Source organism: Hemiscyllium ocellatum, chromosome 15, assembly GCF_020745735.1.
Source record: "Hemiscyllium ocellatum isolate sHemOce1 chromosome 15, sHemOce1.pat.X.cur, whole genome shotgun sequence".
NCBI classification, from domain to species: domain Eukaryota; kingdom Metazoa; phylum Chordata; class Chondrichthyes; order Orectolobiformes; family Hemiscylliidae; genus Hemiscyllium; species Hemiscyllium ocellatum.
In genome coordinates this window covers 50,171,398-50,196,971 of record NC_083415.1, presented here as the reverse complement: position 1 = coordinate 50,196,971, position 25,574 = coordinate 50,171,398, and the positions used below count along the sequence as shown (strand labels likewise).

General features: G+C 40.9%; 1 protein-coding gene across 1 annotated transcript in view; it reads left to right on the top strand.

Moving 5' to 3' along the window:
• The window catches only part of LOC132822780 (uncharacterized protein SCO4629-like), a 33,025-nt gene extending 14,921 nt beyond the window's left edge, over window positions 1-18,104 (top strand). The window contains exons 4-6 of the mRNA XM_060836113.1: window positions 8,020-8,172; window positions 14,790-14,972; window positions 17,976-18,104. Coding sequence (XP_060692096.1) covers window positions 8,020-8,172; window positions 14,790-14,972; window positions 17,976-18,094 — 455 coding nt within the window. The 3' untranslated portion in view covers window positions 18,095-18,104. The remainder of the gene's footprint in view (window positions 1-8,019; window positions 8,173-14,789; window positions 14,973-17,975) is intronic.
• The last annotated feature ends 7,470 nt before the right edge of the window (window positions 18,105-25,574 follow it).

The window sequence follows — 25,574 nt, the reverse complement described above, 5'->3', positions numbered from 1 at the left end:
ATGCACACAACCTGCAGAAATATACCCAGGCAAGGGGAGGGAGAACTATTGGGGAGGGTCATTGGAGTAGCAAAGGAGATGTAGGGCTTCACATTCCCTTTGAAGAGCAGGGTGTCCAGCTGGCTAGTGAGGCCAAGTGTGCCAAAGGAGATTTTGGGTGTCTAGAGCTAACTAGTGAGAAAGCCTTGAAGCAGCTTCTCCCATTGCCAAATAGCAATGTCTTAATAAAACTTCACAACACTAATGAGTCTTTACTTTGCTACTCAGTATCTGGATACCCTTTTCCTAAGCCATCTTTACCAGTACCCCACCAAACATGTCAGAGAGAATGTCATGACCCTCAGAGAATGCAAGGCCTTCCTCCTCACCCTCCACCAGCACAGAATCATTCACCTCAGTGGGTAATGTATCTAGAGTCATATTCTGATGAGCACTGAGATAAGCCCACAGGTGGAGCTTATCCTTGACATGACCCTATGATTCACACATCTGTAGTTGGCTACACTCTCTCCCACTAGCCTGCTCGACAATGCTGAAGACTCATTCCCCACTTCATATACTATAGCTGCAGTCCCCTGAGCCTCAAGTCTTTGCTTCAGTTGCTGCTTTTCCATCCTCCTCCTGCTTAACCTTAGTCATGCTATTACAGCTGCTGAGCTGAGTTGGACAAACATCTGGCAGGAAAATACTGATCTGTGAAGAAATATCAGGAATGCAATTAATATTTTCTGTCTGAGACCTTGACATTTTCATTATACCCTTGGATCTTCATCAGGGTGAAAGCCTGCCTGATGGCAACTGTCCATGTTGAGGTACATCCTGCATGACCCCTGACTGGTTTGTCCCTTTCTGATGGTGCCATGTAAAAGATATTTGTAGTCTTGTTCTGTACACCTTCCTCTTGAAAACGCTTTCCCCTTCATAACCGTAAAATAAAACAAAGAATTGTGGATGCTGTATATCCAAAGCAAAATAGAGAAATTGCTGGAGAAACTTGAGTCCAGTGACCCTTACTCTGCTTTCTCTTCACATATGCATCCCATTTTCTTCCCTCCATTGCCTAGGATCTTCCCATTGCTGCTAACAAGTTCCAACAGTATCTCCTGACTCCTCCTAAAGGTTCACATTCTGTGCATGCACACCTAGTGAAATACTTTGCCAATAAAAAAAGATGGCTGCAGCAAAATAAGTATGAGTGAACTGGAAGGAATGACACCTCTGGCATTACTGGCGGAGGTACTGCACATGTGCAGTTTGCACATGCATACTGAGAGAAGTTTGGGGGTGTCAGCAGTCTCTTCAGATCCATTCCCTACTTTTGTTTCCCAGCAGCCCACTTTTCTATGAAACTTTTCTGTTGATCCCCCTTTTCAGTAGAGTCCCGTTTCCACTTCAGAGCCTTTTTCATTGAGCTCTCCTTGTCTGCCCTAGTCCGTTAGATGGTATCATCCAATTATGGCTGCCTCACTTGTGAGTCCAGTCATCCTTCTCCCATTACACTACAGTCTACTTTTAAGAGCTACAGCAAGCAAGGCCACAGATAACTGAGACTTCACATGAGCTGGTGGACCCTGTTAAGCTTCACCCAATACACAATGAGTGTTTGCATGATGAAACAGCTTGGTCATGATGAAGCTAAGGAGCTGAACAAGTTCCTACTCATCAGAGGTTTGGGGAAGAAGTCCATGCCTCCAGGTACAAGCTTTAAAAGAGTCATCTGGTATATGACCAACATGTCTTGGCTAACAAGACTGCGCCCATTATTATACAGAGGAACATCATTTATCCGGTATTCAATTAATCGAATTTTGGATTATCCGAACAAGATCGCAAGGTCCTGATGCGTGGCTAACTATATTATCCAGCAATGATTATCCGGCATTCGATTAACTGAGTGAAATACTCACCACCTGTGCCCTTTGGATAGTTGAGGTTTCTCTGTAAATCCTTGGGCTGGGGTGTCACTGAGTATTCATGGCATGCTAACAAATGCAGGAGAGGTTCTGAAATCTGATCATCTGATAGGTTCTGAGAACGTAATCCACAATCTTTATCCTGGCATTCAGAAACTGAAATTTTGCCTCCCACCCTATTAATTTGCCCACCTACCTGCCTGCCCATCCCTCGAAAAGCTTAGGGTAGAACCAGAAGATTCTGCCCATTGTGATGCTGTTGCATATATTGCATATATTATTTTCTGGCATTACTATATCTTCTAATGTCGTTCATAGTTTGATATAGCAGCCTTATGACTTTGCATTTATAATTACCCTTTTGTCTTCGTAAGGGCTATATTTGAAAGATATCCTTTGGGTAAATACTGTTGTGCCTCTTTAAATTCAACAATGTATAGATAAACATACTGAAATTTCCACTCTTTGTAATTTTGTAAATACATTAGCTTTGAGTTGCATTTTATAAATGGATTTGTTAAGTGTTCGTGGAACATAAGAAAAATTGAGAATTGGAAGAGCCAGCCATTAAATCTAGCTGCATCCATTTGTACCGCAAAACCAGTGGGGGGCGGCTGTACAGGACATTAATTAGGCCTCTGTTTGAATATTGTGTGCAATTCTGGTCTCCTTCCTATCAGAAAGATTTTGTGAAAGGGTTCAGAAAAGATTTACAAGGATGTTGCCAGGGTTGGAGGGTCTGAGATACAGGGAGAGGCTGTACAGGCTGGGGCAGTTTTTAGGGTGAAAGGGGAAAGATATAATAGAGATCTATGGGGCAACTTTTTCACGCAGAGGGTGGTACGCATATGGAATGAGTTGCCATAGGATGCGGTGGAGGCTGGTACAATTGCAACATTTAAGAGGCATTTGGATGGGTATATGAATAGGAAGGGATTGGAGGATATGGGCCGAATGCTGGCAGGTGGGACTAGATTGGGTTGGGATATCTGGTCAGCGTGGACGGGTTGGACCAAAGGGTCTGTTTCCATGCTGTACATCTCTATGACTCTATGACTCCAATTTCAACACTTCTCCATTTCTCGCACCTGCTTTAGACATCCGGCAGTTTGTCCATTTACAGGTCCAGCATCAAGGACTTTAGTTACTGTGCAGGTGTCCCTCACAGCTGCCCTCCAGTCCTCACCCCGCAGCCATTACAACTAACTTCTAGCTGATGACAGCCCTTTCTGCAGAGAATAAATAGATGGTGAGCAGTTGACAATTGTCCCAATCTAAAAGGCATTTTCACAGTCAGAGACCTACTTGATTGGACTATGTTACCAGTTATGTTCACCTCCCTTTTCTGTATTGCTTTCAAGTGAAATATGTGGAAAGTTGAAAGCTAAGCCAATAAACTGCAGATTTGACCCCTGATTATTCAACGAGATAAAGGTGCAAGGGATAGTGTTCTGTCTTGAAGGATAAACAAAGACTTTTGTCTATCCTTTCAATGCAGTTCAGACTGCACTTAGATTAGACATTAATTACAAAAAATGGTCATCAATACAAAATTCTATACTAATATAGTAGTGAAGCAAATACCTCCTTGCTTTAAATATTCAAATATTAACATGTCACACTGAAGAAAAAGTACAAAAGTTTTAAATATGGAATCCAAAAGTTTATCTGGAAGACACAGAATCACAGAAACCTTAGGATGCAGAAGGAGGTCACTTGGCCCATTGTGACTGTACTGGTTCTCCAAAAGAGCATCACCAGTGACATTTTCCAATCCCCTTGCACATTGTGTCTATTTAAATAGTCATCTCTTGAATGCCTCAATTGAACCTGTCTTCCCCACACTAACAGGTAGTGTATTGCAGCCCTGAGTCACTCATTCTCTGAAAGAAAGGTTTCTCTCACATCATATTTGTTACTTTTGCAAATCACTTTAAATGTATCGTCTTGTTCTTGATATTTTTACAAGTGGAAATAGTTTCTCCCAGTCTCCTGTATCCAGCTTCTTCCTGATTTTGAAAACTTTTATCCAACCTCGTCTCAGCATTCTTCTGTTCAACAAGAACACTCTCAACATCTTCAATCTGTCCTCATAACTGAAGCTCCTCACTTGCGATTTTTGAGAAGATTTGTAGCTCAGGTTGTAAGTTTCTTGCTGAGCTGGAAGGTTTGTTTTCAGATGTTTCGTCATCATGCTAGGTAACATCATCAGTAAACCTCTGATGAAGGGCTGGTGATATTGACCAAGACACATAAATAGAAATTGGGAGATAATACCAGCCCTTCACCAGAGGGTCACTGATGATGTTACCGAGCATGGTGATAAAACAACTGAAAACAAACCTTCCAGCTCAGTGAGCAAACTCACAACCTGAAGCTTCTCATCCTTGGAATCTTTCTTGTGAATCTCTTCTGCAGTCTCTTCAATGCGTTCACATCCTTGCTACAGTGTGGCATCCAGAACTGTACACTATACTCCAGCTCAGGTCTAACAAAGGTCTTGTACAAGTTCAGTACCACCTTGCTCATGTATTCCATGCCCTTATTAATAAAGCTCAGAATGCATTAATTGCTCTTTTAACTATCCAGCCAATTCCAGTGATCAATCTGTACACATTCCCAGGTCTCTGCTCCTGCACTTCCTTTGTCCCATTTTTGCTGTTATGTGTTCACATTCTTCCTTTCAAAATGCATGACCTCACATTTCTCTGAATTCAACTTCATTTGCCTCATATCTTCCCATCTGTCATTCTGTCTATACCTCTTTGATGTTCTACATTGTCCTCCTTACCGTTTACAATGCTTCCAATTTTTGTATCATCTGCCAGCTTTGAAGTTGTTCCCTGAACACCCAGGTCTAGATTATTAATATACAATGGGACATTGTATACCCAATTTGAACAATAACCTTGGATGGAATTCAATGATGCTCAAGTTTCTGAACAGCTGTTTTCAAGAAAACCCCTGCAGCTCTAAGGCAGACTCATAACAGGGTCAAATGAAATTAAGAACTGTGGATGCTGGAAATCTGAAACAAAACCAGAAATTGCTAGAGAAACGCAGCAGTTTTTAGATCAGAGTGGTGCTGGAAAAACACAGCACGTCAGGCAGCATCCGAAAAGCAGGAAAATTGACATTTTGGGCAAAAGCCCTTCATCAGGAATAGAGGCAGGAAGCCTCCAGGGTGGAGAGATAAATGAGTGGGTGGGGGGGGGGGGGGGGGGGGGGGAAGGTAGCAAGAGTACAATAGGTGAATGCGGTGGGAATGGAGGTGATAGGTCAGAGGAGAGGGTGAAGTTGGTAGGTGGGAAGGGAGATTGGCAGGTTGGACCGGTCATGAGGACAGTGCTGAGCTGGAAGGTTGGAACTGGGGTAAGGTGGGGGGAGGGGAAATGAGGAAACTGGTGAAATCCACATTGATGCCCTGGGGTTGAAGTGTTCTGAGGCGGAAGATGAGGCATTCTCCCATCAGACGTCAGGTGGCGAGCGAGCGACAGTGGAGGATGCCCAGGACCTGTATTTCCTCAGCAGAGTGGGAGGGGGAGTTGAAATGTTGGGTCACGGGGCAGTGGGTTTGATTGGTGTGGGTGTCCCAGAGATGTTCCCTAAAGCGCTCTGCTAGGAGGTGTCCACTCTTCCCCAATGTAGAGGAGACTGCATTGGGAGCGATGGATACAATAACTGACATTGGTGGATGTGCAGGTAAAACTTTGATGGTTGTGGAAGGCTCCTTTGGGGCCCTGGATGGTGGTGAGGGAGGAGGTGTGGGCACAGGTTTTGCAATTCCTGTGGTGGCAGGAGAGGGTGCCAGGATGGGAGGGTGGTTTGCTGGGGGCGCGTGGACCTGACCAGGTAGTCACAGAGGGAATGGTCTTTGCGGAAAGCAGAAAAGGGTGGGGAGGGAAATATATCCCTGGTGGTGGGGTCCATTTGGAGGTGGCGGAAATGTCATTGCATGATGAGGTTTATGCGAAGGTTGGTGGGGTGGACAGAGAGGACAAGGGGGGTTCTGTCCTTGTTACGGTTGGGGGGGAGTGGGGTTTGAGGGCGGAGAGGTGGGATATGGATGAGATGCGTTGGAGGGCATCTTCAACCACGTGAGAAGGGAAATTGCGATCTCTAAATAAGGAGGCCATTTGGTGTGTTCTGTGGTGGAACTGGTCCTCCTGGGAGCAGATACAACGGAGGTAGAGGAATTGGGAATAGAGCATGGCATTTTTGCAGGAGGTATGGTGGGAAGAGGTGTAGTCAAGGTAGCTGTGGGAGTCGGTGGGTTTGTAAAATTTGCCTAGAGAAACTCATCAGGTCTGGCTGAATTAACTTTGCAAGTCCAGTGACCCTTCTTTAGAATTGAAGAACTGAAGTTCTGAACAAAACATTAACTCTACTTCCTCTCCACAGATGCTGCCAGACCTGCTGATTTTCTCCAGCAGTTCTTGCTTTTGTTTCACATAAGGGTCAAGAGCTTCACAAATGTTATCCTACTGGACTCTTCACATTTTTGTGAAGAAGATAATAAATTCACTTTATCAATTATATTTAAAATTAACAAAATTAATAAATAAGCTAAGAAGATTAAGGTATACTTGTTTTGGTCAAAAAGAATGCAAGAGTTTATTCTGAACATAATTAATGTTATATTTATGATGAAGCCTTGGTGAATTATTTAGGTATCCACTTTAGCTCAGCAGTAGCTTTCTTCTCTGAGGAAGAAGTTATGGGTTGATGTCCTACTCCAAAAAGTGCAGTATATAACCTCGGCAGGCACTTCTATGCACTACTGAGGGACAGCTGCACTGTCAGAAGTGCTTTGCTTAAATTTCAACAGAACATCTCTATTCCATCTTAAGTGGATGGAAGAGATCCCATGAACTATTTTTAAAAAAGTAGTGTTATTTTAATGCCTAGGCCAGTATTTAGCTCTCAACAATATCAAAATAAATCTGTTTATTCATTCCATTGTTGTGTGTGGGAAATTGCTGTGCACAAATTAATAAATGCATTCCCAATATTACAGATGTCACTACATTTCAAAAGAATGCCATTGCTTGTAAAGCAGTTTAGGATGTCCTCTTGTACTAAAGAGGACCAATAAATGGATAGTTCTTTTTTACTGTTTTTGTGGATTCCATTTTTATTGTTTCAGAATATATTTGTCGTTGCAAATTTATAATCCATTCCATTGAGAACAATATGCATTAATATGATTTTAAATTGTAAACAATATTTGCATTGATAGAGGCAGGTAGCACAAATAAAATTAAAATTAAAATTGTTTATAAAATATATTTTAATAACAGAAAATTGTTTAAATATTTCATTTACAGTTATGAGGGTGAGTAAATCTGTTGAATGACTTTCTGCCTTATTAAGCTCCAGTGAAGCATTTGAACAGAGAAACATAGAAGATAAAAGCAGGAGGAGGCCATTCGGCCCCTCAAGCCTGCTCTGCCATTCATCATGATAATGGCTGATTATCCAACTCAATGGCCTAATCCTGCTTTCTCCCATAACCTTTGGTCCCATTTGCCCCAATTGCTATATCTAGCCGTACTTTGAATACATTCAATGTTTTGGCATCAACTATTTCCTGTGACAATGAATTCCACAGACCCACTACTTTTGTGGTGTTTCATCTGTTAAAGTAAATTCAAGTTGATTCTATTGTTGATATAACTCAGATATTCAGTACGTTCTATAAAATATGCTTCATTATTAACACTGGAATTCAGATACCACTGCTTTTATTCATTTACACTTAGAATCATAGAATTGTTACAGCACAGAAGAAGGCCAGTTAATTTGTCTCTTTACTGTCTCTTCCAACAATTAGTTCACATAATGCCTGACCTCTCCCCATATTTTCTGCACGCCCCTTCTCCAAGTATTTAGAATATTCCGAAGATGTATAAACATTTACAGCACAGAAAGATGCCCATCACATCTGTGGCTACTTGAAATATAGTTTTAAACTTTTAAAAAATTATTGTTACAGTAACAGTGATGTTAGCTGATGAATAATGCAGCCATCTATTTCATTATTGTTAATGACATTTAGAAACTCATTCCTCTTACGTGTTATCATAAATATGATTTTTAAAAACAGGAGTGTGGCATCAATCAGAGGCAGATGTTTTTGCTGAAACTGCCAGTAAATTAGGTGTACCAGCTGACAAGATCATACTGGAGAAAAAAGCCACCAATACGGGCGAGAATATAAGGTTTGCATATCAAACTCTGAAGGACAACAACATTCCAGGTACAGAACAGCCTGACCATTTATTATTCAGTTCATATTTCTTGTGGAGATTCAGTGATACAATGTTTCAATGCTATCCTTTCAATGGCCAGGAATTCCAGATCAAATGTAGACAGATTGTTGAGATGATGTCTCCTCATTCTGATGACTCTAAGGACTCTAAATGGAATGAACTGGTGCAGTCTCTTCCGTCTCTGAATTAAACAAAGTTCAAATTGTCAAACTGGTAGGATTTGAACTCACATCTCTTTGGATAGTCCAGCAGCATAGTCTAGTAACCTCACCCATGACACTGCTGAACCTGGAGAAAGTCAACCATATTTTGACCTAAATTATTACCAAATGTGGTTTTGTAAGGGGAAACGGATCGTAAGGGAAGAGTAGTTCAGGCCATTGGCGAGACACACCTGGATAACATGTAATTATTTAAAGAGTCATAGAGATGTACAGCATGGAAACAGACCCTTTGGTCCAACTTGTCCACGCCGACCAGATGTCATAGCCTAATCCAGTTCCATTTGCCAGCTCTTGGCCCATATCCTTCTAAATCTTTCCTATTCATGTAACTATCCAAATGCCTTTTAGATGCTGTAATTATACCAGCCTCCACCAATTACTCTGGCAGCTCATTCTATACACACACCACTCTCTATGTGAAAAAGTTACCCCTTAGGTCCCTTTTATATCTTTCCCCTCTCACCCTAAACCTATGCCCTCTCATTCTGGACTCCCCCACCCCAGGAAAAGACCTTATCTATTTATCCTATCCATGCCCCTCATGATCTTATAAATCTTTATAAGGTCACCTCTCAGCCTCAGATGCTCCAGGGAAAACAGCCCTTTAGCTCAAATCCTCCAACCATGGCAACATCCTTGTAAATTTTTCAAGTTTCACAACACCCTTCCAATAGGAAGGAGACCAGAATCGCATGCAATATTCCAACGGTGACCTGACCAATATCCTGTACAGCTGCAACACGATCTCCCAACTCCTATAACTCAATGCTCTGACCAATAAAGGAAAGCATAGCAAATGCCTTCTTCATTATCCTATCTACCTGCAACTCTACTTTCAAAGAACTATGAACCTGCACTTTCTTTGTTCAGCAACACTCACTTGCACCTTACCATTAAATGTACAAGTCTTGCTCTGATTTGCTTTTCCAAAATTCAGCACCTCCCATTTATCTAAATTAAACTCCATTTGCCACTCCTCAGCCCATTGGTCCATCTGATCAAGATCCAGTTGTAATCTGAGGTAACATTCTTCGCTGTCCACTACACCTCCAATTTTGGTGTCATCTGCAAACTTACTAACTATACCTCCTATATTCACATCCAAATCATTTATAAGTGACACAATGCAGTGGACTCAGCACTGATCTTTGTGGCATACCACTGGTCACAGGTCTTCAGTCTGAAAAACAACCCTCCACCACCCTCTGTCTTCTACCATCGAGCCAGTTCAAGAGGGACACACTGTCATAAGGGACAAGTCAGCGAAGGTTCAATAAGTTGGTTTCTGGGATGAAGTGGTTGATAGATGAAGAAAGTTGAACACATTGGACCTTCATTCAATGGGGTTTAGTAGAATAAGAGGTAATCTTATTGAAATAAATAGCATTTGAGGAGGCTTGACAGTGCAAATGCCGAGAGGATGTTTTCCCCTTGGAGGGGAAAATAGAACTAGGGGAAACATTTTAAGAATAAGGGGTTTATTCTCATTTAAGATGGAGGAGAGGAGGACTTAATCTTCAATCTTCTTTCATAGAAAGTTGTGGATTCTAAATCATAGAATCATAGAATCATAGAGTTTTACAGTACAGAAGGAGGCCATTTGACTCATACAATCTGTCCTGGCTCTTGAAATAGCTACTGATCTTGTCCCATTCTTCATCTCCTTAGCCCTCTAAATTCATCACTTCCAAATATATGTCTAGCTCTCATTTGAAACCTCATGGTTGAATGTATTCAATGTTGAGTTAGATTTTTTGATCATCAAGCAATTTAGGCCAACAGAAGAGCAGAGTTGAAGGCTTGGTCAGGTTATCCATAACAACATAAGAAGTAGAAACAAGTGTAAAGTATTTGGCCCCTCAAGCGTGTTCCATCACTCAATATAATTGTGGCTGATTTTATTTAATAATGGAACAGGGTTGAAGTGTCTAATATCATATTTGAGATCCAAGTAAATGAATAATATGTCCAAAATCACTCCAAGGTTGCCTGGTATAAGATATTACAGAGGTGAAATAGAAAAAGAATCTGCTGAGCTGAAGTTTTAGGCCACATTTTCTCTGTCAGCTGTCAGAATCAGAATTGTAAATCCTTTTATTGAAGAATTTGTTTACAATTCCGTATCTGGAGCACTTAAAAATGAAATTATCCCTAATTGCTGAAGAAGAAAAGTAGGAGCTCAGTTTTGTTGAAACAAAGGCAAACTACTGCAGAGGCTGGAAATCTGGAACAAAAAGAGATAATACTGGAAATACTGAGCAGGTCAGGCAGCATCTGCGGAGAGAACAATCATAACATTTCGCATTGACCACCCTTCATCAGAACCAAGAGAAGACAGAAAGTAAATTCCTGAAAAAACTGTGAAGAGCTCTTCCATTTGCTTATGGTCCCTATCTTTGAATCTTAATTTCAATGATTGTTGAAATTTGGAATCCTTTTGCGGACAGGATTTGAAATGTTGTCAAGTGCAGTGAAAAGTTTGAAATGTCACCTCTCAGCACCATCTTTGGTCCAGGGTACCTAGGCACAGATACTTTTAAGTAGTTACAGAGTAAAAGTTATAGTGTTGTTACAGAGTGAAAAACATTGATTGCATGGGAACAGTTGAAAAATTCCAGAATGATAGTAAGTGACCATAAATACTTAAGTTCCGGTCTGTGCCCACCAGACCCAGAGCAAGAAGCCACGGTGCCTCCATGTATCGGCCTCCATCCAGGACTCGCTCTGCCACCACTCTGGGACCTGGCCCGTTTCAGTCTGCTCCACCATGGGACTCTCCCATTCACTCTGCTCCGCAGTGGGACTCCCCCATTCACTCTGCTCCGCAGTGGGACTCCCCCATTCACTCTGCTTCGCAGTGGGACTTCCCCATTCCCTCTGCTCCACCATGGGACTCCCTCATTCACTCCGCTTCGCAGTGGGACTCCCCCGTTCACTCTGCTCCACTGTGGGACACGGCCTGTTCATTCCACTCTGCCATGGGACCCACCCGTTCACTCTGCTCCGCCGTGGGACCCACCCGTTCACTCTGCTCTGCCGTGGGACTCAGCCCATTCACCCCACTCCGCCATGGGGCTCAACTCAATTAATCTGCTCCGCCGCAAGAATCAACCCTGTGCTCACTTCGCTCCTCGATTCAGTCTGTGGTGGGGGGGGGGGGGGGGGTGGGGGGGGGAATGAAAATCTCTGAAGAGCAGAAATAAAGAAAGAAATGGGAAAGGGATTGGCACACAGAGGAGCTCCAACTGGAGCATCCTACTGTGCTGCCATCTTGCCAGAAGTTCTCTGTTCTTGACCAACTTTCAAGATTAACTTGTTGTTGGCTCGGTAGCATGTTAGAGAAAGTGGTTGTAAAATTCAAGCCTCAGTTGGCGTGAGGAAGGGATTGTAATGACACAGAGAAAGACATAGATGAAGGAAAAACCTCATTTAAAAATGCAGCATTTGGACTGTACTGGCAAATAAAAATTGTAATGCACTAATTTGATGAAAAACGTAATTCTAACTACAATTCCTAATTTTCGTGAGAGAATTGTGATTTTCTTTCCATTTGCTTTACTCTTTCAAATTTTGTTCCTCAAAATGCAACACACTATCTAGTGGGAACATGCTGCAAAATCAGCCCCTGCTACATCAGGAAGTTAACCTTTCTTTTTCTCTATCTAGAAGACCCTGTGCCTGCTCTGAGTGAGATTATCAATTAGCACTCAATTAGAGTTTTGCATTCAGCCCCATGCCCTGGGGCTGCTGAGAGCGAAGGAATGTGTGGACAAGGTCAGCAATGTTCTCATGGATTTGCTCGTGGACTAAAACAACACTTTACATTTTTCAGATGTATGTGTCCCATTAAATAGGAGGAAGTGGAGGGGGTGGGGTTAGTGGAATTTGGGCGCCTGGCTATCCACTTTTTTTCTTCATTCCTCTCCATGTCCAGGTGGCCTTGAGAAAGAAGTGTGAGGAGATGAATGTTGACCACACGGGTGCTGCTGGGAACAGAGTCTCTTCTAAGCTTTGGTGGCAACACCATGAGTCAATTGGGAAAATTCCATTTGCTTGGATCGCATTTTCTTTTAATTTGATCGGAACATATATTTATTTCCAATATTAATGGTGCCCTAAAAGAAGCCTGTGTTATGATGATACTGTAGACCTTTAAGTAATTATTTGGAGAGCACGCACACAAACCCACTTTGTAAAGTTTGTTGCACAGTTGGAACAAGTTCAGAAATAAAAAAAACCTAGCGTCTAGTGCAATAACCCACCTAGTTTGCAAGCTCTCAGCATTGCTTAATTAATGGATCCATTCCTCATTCCCAGTGGAAGGATACACAGAACAAGAACAAAGACTGACAGCAAAAACCTCACCTAGACAACAACAAGCACTTGGTTAACCAGAATCCCTACAACAATTCCATTCATTGTTGCTTCATCCTTTGTTGCTACAATTGGGAAGTTTTGAAGACCGCTATGGTCACCTACACCATGAGATATGGTACTTAGCCATTGCCAACAATTGCATCCACCATTGTTGGATACAATACTCTAGTTGGGGCCTAACCAGAGCTTTGTATTTGGGTTCAGTGTAGGTTCGCTGCTTTTGTCCTCAATACCTCTATTTATGAAGCCCAAGATCTGTTGATGTTATTACAGCATAAGTCAGATCACAGACTGAAATCTGATCTGATAGATCGTATTTTCTATTCTTTGGTTTTGCTGAGGTAGTCACTCACTTAAACAAAGAACACAATGTTGCTGATTTGAACTTAACAATGAAATAGAAGTTTATTATGCAAAAAATATGAAAATAAAACAGAGTAAACCAGACTATTTACCTGTGACATGCTTAATGATTTTGAAACACGTTTCATAATATCATCGTAGAGTCATAGAGTTATAGAGCACAGAAACAGACCCTTCGGTTCAACCAATCCATGCCAACAATAATACCAAACTAAACTAGTCCCTAAAGTCTGGTTGAAGATTTGTAGCTCGGGTGTCCGTTGTTGTGGTTCTGTTCGCCGAGCTGGAAGTTTTTGCTGCAAACGTTTCGTTCCCTGGCTAGGGAACATCATCAGTGCTATTGGAAGAAACATCAAAGCAGCGCTTCACAGGAGGCTCCAATAGCACTGATGATGTTCCCTAGCCAGGGAACGAAACGTTTGCAGCAAAAACTTCCAGCTCGGCGAACAGAACCACAATAAACTCGTCCCTTCAGCCGGGTCCTGGTGTGTATCCCTCCAAATATTTCCTATTCATGTACCTATCTAAATACCACATTCACAACTTCCTCAGGAAGTTCATTCAACACGCGAACCATCCCGTGTTAAAAAATTGCCTGTCATCTTTTTTTAATCTCTCTCCTCTCACCTTAAGAATATGCTCCCTAGTCATGAAATCCTCCATCCTAGGGAAAAGACAACTATTATTAATGCTATACCTCATTATTTCATAAACTTTTATCAACTCGCCTCTCAACCTTCTATGCTCCAGTGTAATCCCATTAAACCCTAAAGCTCCTTCTACAGTAATCTCACCAGAGACAATTCTCTTCTTTATCATGCCTGTAGGGCTTAGTTTAATTATGGCTTTAAATCCCAGTCTTGCAATTCTGATAGTTTCTTTCTGGAGTCTTATTGCAAATGATCTTCAACCATCTCAGCTTCAAACATCCATTTTAGGGTATAGTCTGGAACTTTTTCTAAACTCCGTACATTGACTAAAATCTGCTTCTTAACAATTCTAGGTAACTCCCCTTTTCAGGAACAATTGCATTACATTTCCAGCTTCAGTCAAGACTTCTGCAGAAAGGCTCGAAATGAAATCAAATTATGGTGTTTCCTCTGATCAAAAGAAAAGAATAATAATCCCTAACTTCTGAACTGGAACCTGATGCACAACTATTTACTTCCCCACTCATAAATTCTCCCAACATGAGCGAAGAAAACATTACTTTCCATGAAGACTTTCTCACACGCTGTGTTTTAAAAGAAATCACCATTGCTACAGAAATACTTACAAGTTAATCATTAAACCTCCTCAAACACCTAATACTTTTGACTGCGGCTCTGCTGCCCTTAGTTAAAAATCACACAACACCAGGTTATAGTCCAACAGCTTTAATTGGAAATGCTAGCTTTCGGAGCACCACTCCTTCATCAGGTGGTTGGACCATAACCTGGTGTTGTGTGATTTTTAACTTTGTACACCCTGGTCCAGCACCAGCATCTCCAAATCATTTGTGGCCCTTGATTACCAGCTTTGCCTTCAGTACTTGTGTTCACTCTTGCTTCAGCAGAAGTATTTGGGTACTTTTGTAAAAAGGCTATGTAATTACATTTTGTTATGTGGAAATGTTTTGTCAATTTTCTGTTTAATTCCAGCAAAGAGGATTATTCTAGTTCAACAGCCTTTTATGGAGCGTCGGGTTTATGCTACCTACCTTAGACAGTGGCCAGAAGACAAAGAAAATGTACAGGCCATAGTCACTTCACCAGTGATGGAAATGGATGAATACCCAAACAGTCACGTGGGTAATATGGACAACTTGATTGGGTACATGTTAGGTAGGTTGGGATACTCGAAGAGTTGTACTGAAATTTCAGGCCAAAATAACTTCTTGAAAAGTATTTCCTGTTATTCTATGATCATTATGTTGCTTACATAAGTTTTGTTATATTCATATTTAACGTGAGCTAACAAAAACTTTCATGTGCAATGTGGCAAGATATCAAGGGTTTTCAACCATTGTGTGAGGGGAGACCTTTATAGTTTCATAAAGCTGTGGATTAAAGAATTTATTTCATTTGTGAAAAAGACCTCTGATGGCATTTAATGTCTCCCTCAGAGGAGACAGTTCGGAGGCAGAGAGGCCAATGGTTGAGTGGGGGCAGTGCAGGGTGGTGATACCATTGCACCCACCCTGACTGCATTCTCATACAGTCTTCAGGTGGCTTTCCTGCCTGGAGGCCATTTGAGGTGTTAAGTGACAGCTTGAGGAGCCCCATCCTGCCATCAGTAGCATTCAACAACTGCCAGGTGGGGATGCCATCCGAGAAGTCACATAGAGAGCCCTCCTGGGTTTGGTGAAGGCCTATCAGGGAAGGAGAGGTGGGGGAAGTGTATCAGTCATTCGTGTGCACTTTTTGACCAGTCGGGCACCCTGCATCAGAAGGGGCATCCAAGTTGAGGAAACATCCTACTCCTCTCCTCTCTCCCCCATCCCCCTCCCTCTCTCCCAATGATCTCCTTCCTGTAGTTTCCATCTCGCCTATGCTCACCTCTATTTGGGGATATGTTGGTGATCCTCATGGCATGCACCACTGCTCTAGATGCATGGCACTGGAAAGCTGCCAGCCTCTGATTGCCCATAGTTCTATATAGACTTCTGCCTCAATATCCTGATTAGCTCCTAATAGCAACAAGAGCCTGTCACTGGTTCTCCAACTGATAGGCAACACTCCTGTCACCCACATTAAAGAAATTATCTTTTCCCAAATTATCTTCTATTATTTTGTTTTACGGTGATGATCACGTTTTACAATTTAATCATTTTTGTTTCAAGAGCTCTGACTTGTTCACAAGTCTGATGTGCAGCTTTGTATCAAATGCCTTTTAGAAGTCTATGTTAGTTCACGTCAACCGCATTGACCTGTTCCACCCTGTCTGTCTGGATAGGTCTCAGTGGTGTGCTCTTCAGAGGGGTGCTGTGGACCTAATTCCTTTGTCAGCCATTGTTGCATTGTCCTCCCTTAGTGTGTTTTTTCTTCTTCAGGATGAATTTCTGCTGTGCGTCTTCAATTACTCCCAGAAAATCCTGCCTTTGTTCCTTCACTGCTCAGCTCCCCTTCCAATCAACTCTGGCCAGCTGTTCCCTCCTGGCTTTGTTGTTCCCTTAATTCAATTGTTATACCATAACATCTGATTCCAGTTTCTCCTGCAGGGTGAATTCTATCATATCTATCAGAACCCTAGGGCTTCCATTACCTTAAGTTCAGAAATAAAGTCTACCTCATCACACATCACCAAATCCAGAATTGCCTGTTCCCTAGTGGGCTCTAACTCAAGCAGCTCCAAATAAAATCTCATAGACATTCCATGAATTTCATTTCATGGGATCCACTGCCAATCTGATTTTATCCAGTCCCCCTGCATATTCAAGTCCACCATGATTATTATAATGGTGCCTTTCTTACATGGCTTTTCTGCCATACATCCTGACTAATGCTAGGAGATTCAATCAGGCTTTCTGTCCTTTGCAATTCCTCAACTCTACCCACATATGTGCTACACTTTCTGATCCAATATCTCCTTTTGCTATCAATTTTAATTTCATTTCTTACTAATGAGGCAATCCTTCCCCCTCGTTCATCTACATCTCCTCTTAATAGAGTCCAAGTCTTTACCTCCCATCCTTGATTCCCTTGCAGCCATGTCTCTGTGAAGCCCATTACATCATACCTGTTGATTTTAGTCAATGCTACCGAGCTACTATTTCCTTCCTTTACTAAACATCTTGTATCCAAGAACATTTAGCACCTGGGTCTATCCTACTTTGAGCCAGAAATTTGTTATACACACAGATAACTTAATTCAACTTGACAATCTGCACCTGCGACTGACACCAATCTCAATATATTCGATCTATGCACAGTAACCTTGATTTGGACTTCATTACATTCTAACTTTACTCTGACCTGTTAACTCACTGTTCTGTATTCTGGTGCTATCTATCTCTCCCTGCATTCTGTGCTCCTTGGTGTTCCTCTCTGGTATCATCTTCTGGTTCCCACACCTCTGCAAGTTAGAATAAAACTTCCCAGTCATACTAACAAATGCCTCACAAGGAAGGTTTGATTTAGCACTGCTGCCTCACAGTTCAACTCCCGCCTCGGGCAACTGTCTGTGTCTACGTGGGCTTCCTCCAGGTGTTCCGGTTTCCTCCCACAGTCCAAAGATGTGCAGGTTAGGTGAATTGGCTATGCTAAATTGCCTGTCGTGTTAGGTGCATTAGCCAGGGGTGAATGTAGGGGAATGGGTCTGGGTGGGTTGCTGTTCGGAGGGTCGGTGTGGACCTGTTGTGCCAAAGAGCCTGTTTCCACATTGTAGTGAACCTAATCTAATCTAATCATTTAGCTCGCCGAAAAGAAGAAGGTATAAATAGACTGAGCCAGTGAGTGACAGAAAGATATCTGGTTGAGCTTAGATGGAAATTGTTAAGTCCTATTTAAGTGACAAATTAAGGAAAGATGTTTTATCACAGTTTTCAGGAGGTGCTTAAAGCATTTAGCATCCAGTTAATTACCTACTGGCATGTGGGTAGACATGATAACTAATTTGTGCGCAGCAAGATTCTGCAAACAATAATGATTCATTCACCTGCTTTTGTTTCTACAGGTTAAGGGGAGAATGTTGGTAAAGCATTGATTTAATTCCTTGCTTCTTTTTGAAAAACAATCTGGAATTGTTTGTCATGGAAGAGGCAGAATAGCTTCATCTTAATGCTTTATCTACTTTAGCTATACAGCATTATAGTTCAACTTTAAGTTTGTTAATATGTTTCTCTTCAGCTGTTCTGGAACGAATTCAAGATTACCCAAAGAAGGGTTTTCAAGTGGAGCAAGAAATCTTCCCTGAGGTTTATGATGCCCAACGGAAGCTACTGCAAGCTGGTTACCAACCAAAATAAACTGACTGAATACAAGAAAAAAAGATGGTATCACTTTAACTTTTATAATTGAAAGGACTTTGCAACTTTCCACCACTGTATTTTTGTTAAAATTGATTTTTTACTGAAATAATAATCTTTAAAGGAAGTTATGAGATTTAAGTAAATGATCAAAAACTATTTAACTATATTAATCTAGATTTTTGTATTTGACTTAAAGGGATGGAATGCCTGGTTTCTGTATTTGTGGAGCATTGAGATGGAATCATTAGATTTAACGGTTAACCTAACATTTCACTCCTTTACTGTGCTCGTCCACCTCATTTGTACATGTGAGTGGAAATGGAAATTCTACTGCCATTATTTACAGCACTCAAACAAACTTGAATCTAAAGTGTTCAAAACAAACATTATCCCAGTACTAAACATAGAATTGGGTCTGTTGTTAAGTGTCTCCTCCAGCATCTGTCTGGCCAACGCCTTGAGAATTGTCTGAGCCGGAATCTAGGCCAAACAAATATGGAAGCTACAGGGCCAGCATGAAGTTGGTTTTTAGCTGGCACATGACAAAATGAAAAACCTTTAAATTCTTTAAATGCAAAAGTTTAATTTAAACTTGGATATAAGTGCCAACTTGCAAGCTTCTTTTCCCAGCCTAGAGTGTCCCAGATTAAGAAGCTGTTTTGATACACCTGCTCAATCCTGACTATATAATGCCTTATATAGTGGCCAGATTGCACCATAAAGCACAAATCATAATTGATCTATAAGAATCAGTGGTGACCAGAAAACTCTTCAATATTTTCACTTTCATTAAGTTAAAAAATGAACTAATAGAGGCTGGTAATAAAGACTGAGCATGGAAGGTAGAAAATATTTATGTTTCAAAAGAGATATTTAAGTTTATGGGAGATTATTCATAAATAATTGAAGAGAAAGGACCTTATTTTAAGATGCGTTTATCATATTTAGTTTGCTACAATGATAAAATTGTAGCCATAAATTTACCCTTGGTACTTGAGTGACACTTTTAGCATTTTGTGAAATCACACTGCATCAACTGATTTCTTCTTAAAACAGGCTGACCCTGAGAGAGCCAGGCATTCTGAGTTTTAGGACAAGATATATGCTTCCTTAAGTTAGATGCTTCATCTATAGAATTCCTTTAAAGAAATTAAGTGTCAGACATAGTTAAGATTTCCTTCACACAATAATATGAAGTAGTTGAATTAATGCTTGTACCATGGCATCACTTGCATCACTTAGTGTTTATTTATTTCCTTTTTTTCTGCTGGAGACAGTGATTCTGACAAAAAAACACACACAATGATGCCATCAGATCTATAGGAACCACTCCAAGCAGTGAGACTAAGTTTAAGAAGGGCAATCCTCTGATTTGTTACTGGAGCATTTCACTTCACTGCCAACCATTTTTAAGTGATCATGCCAACTGTCAAAATGACATTTTCTACACAAGGATGTGGAGTGTATAGAAAGAAGAGTTGAATCAGCACAAATGTTATAACTATTATGTTCATGAGATTATTATTTTTAGAGACATTGTTTAAATTTAAGGTAAATACAAGTAGCCATGTGACCTGTTTTGAAGTTGGCCTGACTATATTCCTGGCTTGTTTGATTGTTAGAGATCAAAGGGAGGCTGGGTTGTTTTACTGAAAGATAGGTGAAAGGAAACAAATGACAGCTTATAAACAATGGCAGTTGTCTCTGAATAGACCATGAGTTGACTTTGAATCTCCCAAAGTTCCAAAAAACTATTATGTTTGAGGACTGTAAATATCTGTATTGTAAATCTGAGGTAGATGAATTTTTGTTAAGCAAACGTATGAAGGGATATCAGCCAAAGGCAGGTATATGGTGTTAGGCCACAGGTCAGCCATGATCTCATTGAATGGTGGAACAGGCTCGAGGGACTGAATAGTCTACTTCTGTTCCTATATTCCTATCTTCCTAAATAGCTAATTTACTTCTAAGATGAAGTGGAGTTGGTCCCAGAGATCTAATTAGCAATTTTACCCCAATGCAAGGCTAATGTGTTCCACATTTTTAAGTGGTCTCATTCCCCCTTACAATAGTTTATGGACTTGAGAATTTTTATAAACAACTAACTGTCAAATAACTTGTGGGCGGCACGGTGGCACTGCTGCCTCACAGCACCGGAGACCCGGGTTCAATTCCCACCTTGGGCGACTGTCTGTGTGGAGTTTGCACATACTCCCTGTGTCTGCGTGGGTTTCCTCCAGGTGCTCCGGTTTCCTCCCACAGTCCAAAAGATGTGCGGGTTAGGTGCATGCCCCTAGTGTTAGGTGTAGGGGAATGGGTCTGGGTGGGTTGTTCTTTGGAGGGTCGATGTGGACTTGTTGGACCGAAGGGCCTGTTTCCACACTGTAAGTAATCTAATCTAAATTCCACAAATATGGGATTTGTTACAATCTGAAACTAGTCATTTATTGAAATAAACCTCCTGATGATCTGATACAAAACACCTAAGCTGGTCTAAACCTCAATCGGTTAGTCTGATTGAACTTCCTCTGTTGTTAACTTCACCTCCCACCCAAAGCACACACTGTCACCCTGACTTATTAAAAAAATTTGACTGAAAAACCATAGGAAAAACCTTATATTTCTTCTCTAGACTTGACTCAATTCAGATGCAAACCTCCTGGATTTGGTTGGTATCCTCAAATTACATTAACTTCTCAGCTCCAATACCCAGCTTTGTCTGATAACCTCCATGCACTTGGTCCTTCAAGTGAGAACTGTAGGTCTGTGAGTTAAATTGATCATTTCTGAACATCCTTCCAACTGCAGACCTCCCAACCAAGGTCACTGTGGTTTGACTAGGACACTTACAATCCCCAGTATGGGCTGATCAGTTCTGCCTGAGTAAGGCTGACCAATTCTAATCCTTCCTCTGCCTGTATTTTGACCTAACTTTATCTCCTTTTGCGGTGATTCATATAAAACGACCACATCAAACATTTTCATTTTGTTCAGGATGTCTGATAGCTAATGCTACTTAGTGTATTTCACTCCAAATCGAAAGAATATAATCAGTGAAACAATCCAGTTCTCTTCCATGGAAGACCCAGGTCAGGCATCATAATCTGTTCACAATGGTCTAAATATCTCTCCTGCTATCTGGAGCTGACATGGCAACAGCACTTGGCTCCAAATTGGACAAATGTTTGAACAATCCATTGGCCTTCCCAATGAGAACGCATCATAGTAATAATAGCCAGAGTGTCATGGAGATGTACAGCATAGAAACAGACCTTTGGTCTAACTCATCCATGCCGACCAGATATCCTAAATAAATCTGATCCCATTTAGAGTCAGAGTCATAGAGATGTGCAGCATGGAATCAGACCCTTCGGTCCAACTCGTCCATGCCAACCAGATATCCCAATCTAATCTAGCACCACCTGCCAGCACCCAGTCCATATCCCTCTAAACCCTTCCTATTCATATACCCATCCAGATGCCTTTGAAGAGTTGCAATTGTACTAGCCTCCACCACTTCCTTTGGTAGCCCATTCCACACACGCATCACCATCTGCATGAAAAAGTTGTCGCTTAGGTCTCTTTTATACCTTTCCCCTCTCACTCTAAACCTACGCCCTCTAGTTCTGGATTCACCCATCCTATTTATCCTATCCATTTATGTCTATTTATCATATTCATCCCCTCATGATTTTATAAACATCTATAAGGTCACCCCTCAGCCTCCGACATCCAGGGAAAACAGCCTCAGCCTATTCAACCTCTCCCTATAGCTCAAATCCTCTAATCCTGGCAACATCCTTGGAACATTTTTCCGATAGGAAGGACACCAGAATTGCATGCAATGTTCCAAAAGTGGCTAACCAATGTTCTGTACAGCCGCAATATGACTTCCCAACTCCTGTACTCAATACTCTGATCAAAACAGGAAAGCATACCAAACAACTTCTTCACTATCCTATCGATCCGTGATTCTACTTTCAAGGAGCTATGAACCTGCACTCCAAGATCTCTTGGTTCAGCAACACTGCCTAGGATATTACCATTAAGTGTAAAATAAAGTCCTGCTAAGTACCTGCTTTCCCAAATGCAGCACCTCACATTTATCTAAATTAAACTTCATCTGCCACTCTACAGCCCATTGGCCCATCTGATCAAGATCCCATTGTAATCCAAAGTAACTTTTTTCACTGTCCACTTCACCTTCAATTTTAGTGTCATCTGCAAACTTACTAACTATACCCCTTATGCTCACATCCAAATCATTTATTGTTCCATATCCCTCTAATCCCTTCCTAATCATGTACCCATCCAGTTGCCTTTTAAATGTTGTATTTATACCAGCCTCCAGCACTTCCTCTGGCAACTCATTCCATACACGCACCACCCTTTGCATGAAAAGATTGCCCCTCAGGTCCCTTTTAAATATTTCCCCTCTCACCTTAAACCTATGCCATTTAGTTTTGGACTCTTCCACCCGAGGAAGAGATCTTGTCTATTTATCCTATCGATGCCCCTCATGATTTTATAAACTTCTATAAGGTCACCCCTCACCTTTGACAATCCCAGGAAAACAACCCCAGCCTATTCAGCCTCTCCCTGTATCTCAAACCCTCCAACTCTGGTAATATCCTTGGAAATCTAGTCTGCACCCTTTCAAGTTTCACAACATTCTTCCAATAGGAGGGAGACCAGAATTGCACACAGTATTCTAAAAGTGACTTAACTAGTATCCTGTACAGTTGCAACATGACCTTTTAACTTCTAGACTCAATGCTCTGACCAATAAAGGAAAGCATACCAAATGCCTTCTTCACTCTCCTATCTACCTGTGACTCCACTTTCAAGGAGCTATGAACTTGCACTCCAAGGTCTCTTTGTTCAGCAACACTCCCTAGGGCCTTACCATTTGCTCAGTCTTTCCCTGAGAAAATGATAGAATTTCTCTTATTGAGGCATTGCCTTTCACTTCTCTGAATTTAACCTCTTACTACATAGTCCACTCTGTGCATTTGTGCTCTGGGGTCTTTCATATTCCATTTGAAGGGATTCCAGTCTCACACATTGCCATGGGGAAATGGGCAGAGGAAGCCACTCTGAGATCAGGTTACAGATTTCCCTACAAATCAATGAAACTGTCACAGGCGGGCAAAAGTTATTTTGTGCTGATTTATAGCTATCCGAGAGACAAAAAGCAAAAGATGGAGGAAGCCATTTTAGCACGTGAATCAGAGAAAATGTTGACTCTATTGTTCATCCAGCTGGATGGAAGTTTACACTCAGGTTGAAGGAACAAGGTTCATGGAGATTTATAGGCAGTTGGAAGATATACCTCACCTGGATTAGAGGGAAAGCCTCAAGGGTAATACTTTTAGTGAAAGTTAGTTTTGAGATCAGAAGTTGAAATGAATAAGCAAGCAAACCTTTGGGAACTGAGAATAATTTTAGGCAGGTCATTGGAGAATGAAGTACCCAATTAATGGGTAATGTAATGTAAAACTCTAGCAGGAAATGTTTGGGCATGCTAAAAGTTAAATGGGGAATCTGTTGTTTAAGCTGTGCGTTTAATTATATGTTTTAACCACAAAAATAAAGAATTGTTGAGTTACTGGGTTTGATTCTTAAATGTCATCTGTAATAGACTTGTAAGTTGCTTTTTAGTCATTTGTCACAGCAAATGTTTTAATCGATGAAATCTCTATATGTCATTGTTTCAGCTGTTACCTAGAAATTCAGGCTTTACATTATCAATTGTTATGAAATTTGTAATATAATAGCCTGGGCTGGCTTTAAGGCATCATTAGAGAGTTGAAAATACAATATTTTCAACTTGAGATGAATTAGAATGAAAAGGCAACCAGAACAAAATGGCATCACTCTGCAAAGTGAGGTTATATTAAAGAGAAGAATTATTCGCAGATGGTCTCAGTTGCCACTTAGTAGCTGGTTACAATAAGCCTGGCTGGCAACAAAATAGAAGGCATTGCATCTTAACAACAAAGACATCAAACCAGAGATGATAGAAAGATGATTATCTGCGGCAATTATATTAAAAAGGTAAAAACAGAATACCACAGTGAAAATTAATCCTTCCATCCAAGGACCCTTATGATGTATGCATTGGGATATTTGAAGAATAAATCTGTCCCGAAGCAAATATTCTCATTAAGAAAACATTCATATTAGCTTGCTAATTAGCTGGTTTTCTAATAATTGCAAAGCACTCCATCCAGCGGTCCAGCTGAGAACTGTCAGTACACATCTTAGTTGTCACTTAAGTGGCGATGACGAAAATGAAAGGAGCAGTGCTTTGAGGGAAACTGTGCAGGTGGTTGCTTGGCAGCAATAACCATGGATTTCAAATTCAAGTGTTCCACTATAATCTTATTCCTTTCTTCTTCCCCCGGAGAGATCATTTAAACCATCTCGCAATGCGTTACAGGATCTGTTTCATCTGAATCAACTTTGGCAGAGACTTAAATTGTCATCTTTCATTTTGTATGAGCTTGGTCTGGAGAGTTAATCATTTTAGGAAGAAAGTCAAATTCTGTCCTGAAGTTTTGTTTTGCTTTTTACATTTGTGTGCTTTTAACTCACTTAGAATTGTTGATTAATACATTAAATATGGTATAAGTGACCTGATCATGAACAAAAACATCACAATTGAATTTTGTAACATAGCTATATAATGAGCAGGTTTAAAAAAAAGTCTTTAACACTGTATCATACATGTCTTAACATAATGATATAAATTCAATAACGTAATAAAATTGGCATTTTATTTTCCACAATTTGCAACGGTGAAAGATTGTTTCTGTGGTTCTCTGGATAGCTGTATCCAAGGTAACCAGTAGTACTCCATAGCAACGAAGCAGCAGGCTTCCTATTCGACTGATGGAACATTATGACTGCCAACACTGTGATACTGGTTTTACAGGATTAGAGAACTGTTATGCAATACTCAAGGGTAAGAGGGTAAATTTTCTAACCTGCTTTCATTTTTTTCTCAACTCTTGGGGTGTGTTGGTGAGAGGGTATTGTCACTAGACTAGTAAACCAGAGACTGATGCTAGTTCTCTGAATGTGGGTATGCATCCCACCCTGGCAGATGACAAAATTTGAATTAAATGAACTATATCTTAAAAAAAAAGACCATGAAACATTGTTGATGGCCCTTTAGAGAAAGGAATTTGCCAGGCCCAGCATTCCTGTGACTCCAGACACCTGGCAATGTGATTGAATCTGAAATGGCCTAGCAAGCCATTCTGTTGTATCAAACTACTATGAAAATATAAAGCATGAAACTTGAGAGACCAGTTCAGAAACAGTTACAGCAAACACATTACATTGACTCTTAAAAGAACTGATCCACAGATTAATCAAATAATGGAATCCTACTTTACTGTCAGTGTACTGGACACCAACATCATTATCCCTATGTACATTGTGTCTCACAACAATACCTTTTGTTGATTAC